The 9,003-nt window shown below is 43.1% G+C and overlaps 1 protein-coding gene across 2 annotated transcripts; it reads left to right on the forward strand.

The window, feature by feature from the left end:
- Positions 1–21: 21 nt before the first annotated feature.
- On the forward strand, positions 22–5,032 carry LOC134600449 (olfactory receptor 52N4-like). 2 transcript variants are annotated; one of them, XM_063445018.1, is made up of 3 exons: positions 22–42; positions 1,889–1,907; positions 4,128–5,032. In XM_063445018.1, exons 1-3 carry the CDS (start codon positions 22–24, stop codon positions 5,030–5,032), a joined length of 945 nt encoding a protein of 314 aa, XP_063301088.1. The 2 variants fall into 2 exon arrangements, with proteins under 2 accessions (XP_063301088.1, XP_063301087.1); XM_063445017.1 differs by lacking the exons at positions 22–42; positions 1,889–1,907 and having other exon boundaries at positions 4,088–5,032.
- The last annotated feature ends 3,971 nt before the right edge of the window (positions 5,033–9,003 follow it).

Genomic DNA, 9,003 nt, shown 5'->3' on the forward strand with positions numbered 1-9,003 from the left:
GGCGGGTTCAGTAAGGGGTTAATGCCTGATTTCCATAATGCAGTACAAGGAAGTTAATGCATGATTCCATAACCACTATAATGGAGAGTTCAGTAAGGGGTTAATACATGATTTTCATAATTCTCTACACAAGAGGGTTCAGTAAAGGGTTAATGCATGATTCCATAATGTGCAACAAAGGACGGTTTAGTAAGGGGTAATGACTGATCTTCATATTGCAGTACAAGGAAGTTAATTCATGATTCCATAACCACTATAATGGAGGGTTCAGTAAGGGGTTAATACATGATTTCCATAATTCTTCGGCCTGTCTCTGCCTGAGAGCTTCCTTTGCCCTGGATATTGGCCGTAGGATTGATCTTGTTATGTAGCATTGTCCTACAGCCAAAGCCCTCATTGCCAAATGGTTCTTTGAAATGTTACAATTGCCATTGATTTGCCTCATTAATGATTCTGTGATACCTAAACTCCACTCCAAAATGTAACTATTCCTTACTCTCCCTCCGGAAACCCCGCTGTGGTTTCCCCAAGGAGGAGTTGATAATACCGAAAAACATTCTTCCAGGAAGGGAGTCTATGGTTTGAAATACCATCTAAATAGCAGCTTAACTCCGAGTTCCACCAACAACAGGAGTTATACAACATCTAGAAAACAACCTGTTAACTGTACCTACCTTCTACAATGTTACCACCGGACACAGGGCCGGTGCAAGGATTTTTGCCGCCCTAGGCAAACGTAAAGTTTGCCGCCCCCCTCCCCCCCATGTGACATCACAATGCCCCACCCATATGATCTGCCATGTTAACTAACGCTAGTGCTGCAGTGCCGCCGTGTTTACATTAAAAGGCCTGCAGGGACAGGCTATAGACACCAGAACCGCTACATTAAGCTGCAGTGCTTCTGGGGACTATAGTGTTTCTTTAATGTGAGGTAAATTAGAGATTAGTGCCACGAATAATATGCTAGATTGCCTACTTACAACCAGATGAGGATGATGATGGGCTCTAGCTGCAGTCTGGCTCCACTGGTCTGGTGTAGAACAGGCTCTCTGGAGGCTGTTTGTAACTGTGGTCACAAAAATCAATGTTCTGGGAGAACGGGAAGCAGCTCCATTTTTTTGGGGCCCTTTACACAGCTCAGGGTCCACCTTCATGTTCCACCAATGAGTTTGTTCACAGGGGGAGGAGTGTGTAGGGGATGTCCTGATATGTGTGTAAGGAATGCATTGTGTGAATCTGTGTTTGTATGTGTAAGGGCTGCAAGGTGTGTTTCTGTGTATGTACGGGATGCAGTGTGTGCGTCTGTAAGGGGTGCATTGAGTGTGTGTAAGGAATGCATTGTGTGTTTCTGTGTGTGTAAGGGTTGCATGATTGTGTGTGTGATGGATGTCAATCTCTTTCTCCCCCTCCCTCCCTTGTCACTCTCTTCCCCCCCCCCTCACTCCCTTGTCACTCTCTTTCCCCCCCTCCCTCCCTTGTCACTCTCTTTCTCCCCCCCTTGTCACTCTCTTTCCCCCTGCCTCCCTTCTCACTCTCTTCCCCCCTCCCTTGTCACTCTCTTTCTCCCCCCTCCCTCCCCCCTTGTCACTCTCTTTCTCCCCCTCCCCACTCTCTTTCTCCCCCTCCCTCTCTTGTCACTCTCTTTCTCCCCCCCCCTCCCTCCCCACTCTTTCTGCCCCTCCCCCTCCCCACTCTCTTTCTCCCCCTCCCTCCCCACTCTCTTTCTCCCCCCCTCCCTCCTCCCCACTCTCGTTCTCCCCCCTCCCTCCTCCCCACTCTCTTTCCCCCCCCCCCTCTATTGTAGCGTGGCCGAGCTCTGTATGGTCCGCGGGTACAGGGAGCTTTTGTTTCCTGTACCCAGCCGGACTAACAGGAAGTGCACACTCAGTGTGCACTTCCTGTTAGTCCGGCCGGGTACAGGGACAGATGCTCCCTGTATCCGCGGACCATACAGAGCTCGGCCACGCTACAGTGAGGGAGTGACAGGAGGGAGCGCTGAGCGCTTCCCTCCTGTCAGCCCCTCTCCTCATGGACGCACCAGCCTGGGCAAAGCTGCAGCTGCCTGAGACTCTCTACAGAGCGTTCGGGCGGCTGCAGCATGAGGGGGGCCGGCGCTCCTGGCGGTGCCCCTTCCCAAGGGGCGCCCTAGGCGGCTGCCTAGTCTGCCTAACAGGTAGCGCCGGCCCTGACCGGACACCTAGAATGCGAACTGAAGGGCACACAAACACTTCATTTAAACAGGGTGCAACTCCTTAAAGCACTCCACGATTGCCAATACTATGCAATATCTAAATATATAGAAGATGCACACCAAATACTTTAATCATGTAAATACTCATCACAAATTTTGAACAGTGTAAGGGGCGTTGTTGAGTACATGAAACCCACGGTAAGGCTGAAAGCACTGAATCAGGTGCGCAGTACAATAGGATCAGACGAAGAGTGGTCAGGGCAGGCAGCACAGTATTGTAGTCAGGAATCAGGCAAGGGTCAGAATCAGGAAAAACAGCAGGACAGGCACTCAAGGTATGAACACCGCAGGAGCACAGTATCACTGACCAATGAGTCTTAGCAGGAGTGGAGTTTAAATAGGAAAAGGGAGGTATGTCACTTACTTCCTCTCTGCCTTTTGAATACATCCCTTTGTCAGTTCTGCCTTATGTCCCTTTTAATAAAGGGTTGTTTTGGCGCATGTGCGCCATAGGACCCTCCTGTTCTGTCTTGCATGCTGGCTCCTGACTTGGTTGTGGGATGAGGCACCACTTGTCTCCACAACAAAGCGGCTAGTCGGTGGTGGTGAGCTTGTTGATCACATGGAGCTGGGGCTCCAAGCAGACAGTGGGAGACACGGCATGTGAGTGCGAGGTAAGAGTGTGGGGGCCTGACAGACAGTGAAACAAATGACTAAGTACAGCTAAAAAAAAAAGCACAATTATATCAACAGCCAATTCGAAAGAGACACATGTAACAAAAATTACCACCAATGCATACAGCTTTTCTCGAGGGTCTAGCATGTAATCACTAGATCCAAAATGCCTTAATACACCTGGAGGCCATTAGTGCAATATCCACGTCACATGCTCACTCGTGGGAACAGCTTAAAACTAAGTGCAAAATATTCACCAAAACAGACATACACAACATTCCACAGGGGTGTGATGTGCCCAAAAACCTAACTGAGCGGGAGAACGGTTCAAACAAAGCATCTGGAAAAATGGGTACCATGCAAAAATGGAAGCAGGTGGATCAAGGCTGGGGGGAAAGAGGGAACTGGAGTTGGAAGATTAAGATGGGGAGAAAGGCAGATGGAGCTTTGAGGAGAAAGGAGAAATGAGCTTGGTGGGAGAGGGAGGATGGAGTTTAATGGAAAAAAGTGATTGTTTTACTTTAGTGAATTTCTGAGAGTAGTATGTATAGATACAGTGCATGTATATTGATATTTATTTACATGTGTATATATTTTAAGTATAATTGTGTATATGCAGAGCTAGTTGTATAATATATACACTATTATTAATATATTACACTTTAATTAATATACATTTACACAGTACAGCCCCCATACACACCCGTTTACACTCAGTACATCCCCTTTACTCACACTCAATACATCCTGGCAAAAGTGACAGGGACGGCAATGACTGCAGCTCTAAGTGCCTGCGGTGCCTGCGGTGCCTGCGAGATGGTTGTGGAATAGACGTGGATGTGGGGTGGACCCTGTGGGCCTATGCCTTAAGCTGTGTAAGGACCCCCAAACATGTTGATGGCTGTTGTGCTCCTAGCTGCTAGGTGTTCCCCTTTCTTCTTTCATCTTTGCATCTACAGTTAGAAATACTGTATCCATGCAGTTAAAGTAGGTGCTCACTAATAAATAAATAAATAAAACTAATGAAACAACACAATCTCAAAAAAACATGTTCCATAACGTATTTATTCCATAATAATTTAAAGACTCCGTTATTAATGGTCTTAGTTTGGGGGATGTGGACTTCTAGTTCCTGGTTTTATAAGTAAATCTTAGAATGTGATACTAATGTGCTCTCTTTCTGTAATTGTAGGACAGATTAAGTCACTCAGTGGAAAGCGTATGGCCATGTTCCTTCTCAATGAAACACATCCTGCTGTTTTCATTCTGTTGGGAATTCCTGGCTTCGAAAACGTACAGTGCTGGATCTCGATTCCCTTCTGCTGCATGTACATTGTGGCCTTTTTTGGAAACTGTTTCATTCTTTTCATCATTCAGTCAGAGACAAGCCTTCATGAGCCAATGTACTTCTTCGTGTCCATGTTATCTGTTACTGATCTAGTGCTGTCCTCCTCCACCTTGCCCAAAATGCTGAGCATCTTCTGGTTTGACTGCAGGGAGATCCATTTTGAAGCCTGTTTGACACAAATGTTCTTCATCCACTCCTTCACGGCCATGGAGTCTGGTTTTTTTTTGGCCATGGCCTTTGACCGATATGTGGCCATATGTAAACCACTTCGGCATTCAAGCATTTTAAGCAATAACACAGTGTTAGTAATGGGTGTTTCTGTGGTGTTTCGAGCTGTGGTGCTTTTTACCCCTCACCCATTCATAGTGAAGAGTCTGTTTTTCTGTCAGACTAACATCATACCTCATACATACTGTGAGTTCATGGCTATCATCAAAATTTCCTGCGGTGATGCTTCGGTGAGCAAAGACTACAGTCTTACCGTGGCCTCAATGATAGGAGCTTTTGATTTAATGTGCACAGTTGCATCCTATACCCTGATCCTCAGGACTGCTCTAAGTCTCCCAACTAGAGAAGCTGGTGCCAAAGCTCTCAGCACTTGCACCTCCCACATCTGTGTCATCTTGGTCTTCTACAGCACAGCTGTCTTCACTTTTCTCACCCATCGCTTTGGTCACAACATTGTCCCTCAGATACATATTACCATAGCCAACATATATCTGCTGGTCCCACCGATGCTAAACCCTATCATTTATGGAATAAGGACCAAGAAAATCCGCCAGCGGATAATGGCAATTGTATTATTCACTGTAGAGTGAGATTCTGTGATTTTGTTTGTAGATGGATTGTCTTAACAAACCAAAGATTTGCCAATATAATTATAAGTATCCACGCACTTCCAACGCACACCTAACTCCTCACCATTGTGTATTTAAACTAGCTAAACTTTTATTATGTTATAGATTTGTTTAACCATCGTACATCTATCTGTAGTATATACAGAACCACTTGTTACATAAATGAACAATAATTATAAAAATAAAAATCATTGTAGATACAAATATCTTTGCACAGTATTTAAAAACGAATATATGCAAATTGTTGTGGATGAGTAGTGTAGCAGAGGTAGGTATAAAACACACTTACCTCTGCAGCTGTAGACAGGATGATGCGATCACCTTAAAATATATTTCTTCTGATTTTAATTCATTTTTAAAGTATATTATCTGCATAATAGCTAATGCATAGCAGTGTGAATTGGTTCGATGCCCCCTAAAATAAAAAAGTGAATTCCATAACAGAAAGAAGTGTCATTCAATTAGAGGGTTATATACTAAAGGCAGAATTCAACGTGAAGTTCAAAATGAAGGTCTAAATGCTTTCATTTCAGCTGCTCGGGCTTTATATCTGAAGTTCACTTTACTAAATAACCCTATTAAAGGACTACTATAGTGCCAGGAAAACATACTCGTTTTCCTGGCACTATAGTGCCCTGAGGGTATCCCCACCCTCAGGGACCCCCTCCCGCCGGGCTCTGGGGGTGGAAGGGGTTAAACTTATCTCTTTCTACAGTGCCTCCTCTCCTCCTCCTCGGCTGAATGCGCATACGCGGCACGAGCCGCGCGCGCATTCAGCCAGTCTCATAGGAAAGCATTCTCAATGCTTTCCTATGGACGCTGGCGTCTTCTCACTGTGAAAATCACAGTGAGAAGCGCGGAAGCACCTCTAGCGGCTGTCAATGAGACAGCCACTAGAGGCTGGATTAACCCATAGGTAAACATAGCAGTTTCTCTGAAACTGCTATGTTTATAGAAAAAAGGGTTAAACCTAGCTGGACCTGGCACCCAGACCACTTCATTAAGCTGAAGTGGTCTGGGTGCCTATAGTGGTCCTTTAATGTTCATCTAAGTGCAGATTCCTCAGTTTCAGAATGTTCCAGCTCAGCGCATGGTACTAATTACTTATAGGAGTATTATCTATTGTGGAATTATGGTACTAATTAATTATTGTATGCCAATCATCAATTTCTGAAATATTTGAAAGCAGAGAATTTCAGCGACATGTTCAATGTGTTTAATAATATGTTCCCATGGCACTTAACCCTCTGACTGCCAAGCTATATACTATTTGATAGAAAACAATCCTAGTATAACATTTATGTGACGCAAGGGATGCACAGATAGCATATACACACGTGACATTGCAGATTTGTGTACAGATTGCTTTGCAGACAAACGTTAAAATATGTAAATTGACGCAATTTTTATGTTTCACTTATGTGTTAATCCTTTACAAAAATATTTTCGAAATGAAAAGCTCTAGACAGTATTCAGTGTCCTTTAAATTGCAATATTTTACACAGAATCTGAAATGTTAGTTTAAAAGCAAAATATTTGATTTTTCTCACATACAGTAGGTGTGACCATAATATATCGTTAAATGATGAAAGACCTTGCTTATAGGACCCTGAAGGCATTACTTCCAGTACAGCTTACTGAAAATTACTGATGCTCACAAACAGTAAATGTAGTTGTGACATACCTCTCTGTCTTTGGATTACTGTGATTTAACCTTGGTTCATCTGTTTGTTCGGTAATTGCCACTTTTCCGAACGGCCCTATGTTTCATTCCCCTTTATGCGAAAGAACTATCGAATGGCAGGCCACCCAGCAGGGAAGTGTGCTGCTTGTTAACTTTTTTGCCCTCATTATCATTGTGGTTAACCGCAGACACTTCCAACTCCTGAATGGTCAACTGGGTGGTCGTCGTTCGTATGAATGAACACGTGGCGACGGCCATCTTGGACATTCGAACGCCCATCGGATTCTATTTCATACGAACACCGCTGAAGTCGCCGACCCTTCCTCATCCTGTTCCCGGTTCATACGAATGCCGTGCCGTTCGGTACATTTACTATACAAACAGAGCCGCCCAGATAGCCATCCCATGGAGCCCATTCGTATGACGAATACACTATGTGCAAGACTATAGCTCCATGGCGATTGAACTGTGTGTATGGGATCTGAGCGCTATTCGGTGATATTTTGCGCTCAGATCTAGGCTATCTGGGGATACGTTCAATGTGGGGATTCTGTTCGGTAGTTTGGGAATTTTATATTTTTATTGTATTTTACTATTTCTGTAAAATGGCGGTTATGCTCTATGCCATGAGGTAATTGAGTTACTTCTAGCACTTAACCCAATTATCTCCAGGATAGAGAGGAGGGTTTGTAATGTCCATGTGGGAGTGTTTATCCATGTATCTGTTTGTGATTGGTCAATGCATAAAATTGTCCCAGTCTTCCACAAGGTCCCTATGGGAGCGTGACTTGTTGGAAGACCTACATAAAAGACGGGCATGTAGCCCACATCGAACAGATTCCTGCTTGACCCTCAATACAGAGCGTCATCTCGTACTTGGGGGGGGGGGGATTATTCGTGTGTTTTCCTGTCCGGCGCTTAGGAGTGTTCGGTAGCTGACTTCATATTCGGGAAGGGAACATCTTTGGCAGCGTTAACCCCTTCTATACCCGGGGTGCCGTTGCAGTAGTTAAATCATATATTTCTAAAATAAACAATTTAAAACGGATATAACAATCTTTCTCAATCTCTGCAATGCTAATGTAATGCTTGTAGTGAAATTGAGTCTTTTTACTTCTTCCCCTTCCTCCTTTGCAGGAATGGTATGACCTAGTGACACTTCCTGTACTGTTTGGAAACAAGGGGTGACTGACATTTTCAGCAACTTTACATTCATTATATCTAACTAGTGGCTTCTGGTAAAAGGGTTTTGGTTTTTCTACAGGCTGATAATCATAAATAGAGTATAAGTGAGGGTGAGTGAGACTTTATGGACTAAATTTTATACTGCAAAACACGTGAAAAAAAATGTTGTACATGATTTTAGCATACTGAAGGGTTTACATTACAGTAATTCTTTAGAAGGTCAAAACGTTGTAGATTTCATTCTTTTGTGAAAGGTATATAAAATATCTTCCTGAATAAATAAATGTTGCTAACATTACTTTATTTATGTTCATCTATATAATTGAATATAATCTATATAATTGAAATAATTTCATACATTCTTAATATAGAATTGAAACATGTTGATTAAAGCTGTTTCTAAATAGAAGAAAATGTGTGACATACTTATCTTGATTTTATTTTCCTGGCTATATTTCATGACAGTATCATTACGGGTAACTCCTACCTAGCTTAAGAAACATGAATGATTCATTAACCAATTAACAACTGATGAAAGCCCCTCCTCCCGGACCTCCTCAGTCTGTTAGCAAGTTCTATAGAAATAAATCCAGAAGGAAGGGAGCGTGATGCTGCCATGTAACATAGCTATGGAAAGTACTGTATATCATACAGGGCCGGACTGGGGATACAAAGCAGCCCTGGGAAAAAAAATCTATGCCAGCCCCATAAGTCATTGCGCCATATATTGTCGCATGTAATATGTAAGGCTATGTCTTGCCACCCCAGATGATTGAGTAATTATATATATATATATATATATATATATATATATATTGCTTTTTCTAATATAATATATTGGTCCTTTCAGAGTAAAACATTTAATTATACAGTAAGCATACTCACATGCAGACACAGACAATCTCACTGACACACACAAGCTCATTGATACACAGCCTCATAGACAAAAAATTCACTAATATACATAAGCTCATTGACATAAAAACACAAGCTCACTCACTAGCAGACACACACACACATGCAAGCAAGCAAACTCACTAGCAGGCGCACACACACACAGCTT

This window comes from Pelobates fuscus, chromosome 1 (genome assembly GCF_036172605.1).
Source record: "Pelobates fuscus isolate aPelFus1 chromosome 1, aPelFus1.pri, whole genome shotgun sequence".
Taxonomy (NCBI): domain Eukaryota; kingdom Metazoa; phylum Chordata; class Amphibia; order Anura; family Pelobatidae; genus Pelobates; species Pelobates fuscus.

Excerpts from the sequence above, each read along its gene's own strand:
- LOC134600449 (XM_063445018.1), top strand. The coding sequence starts at position 22 with ATGCCTGATTTCCATAATGCA.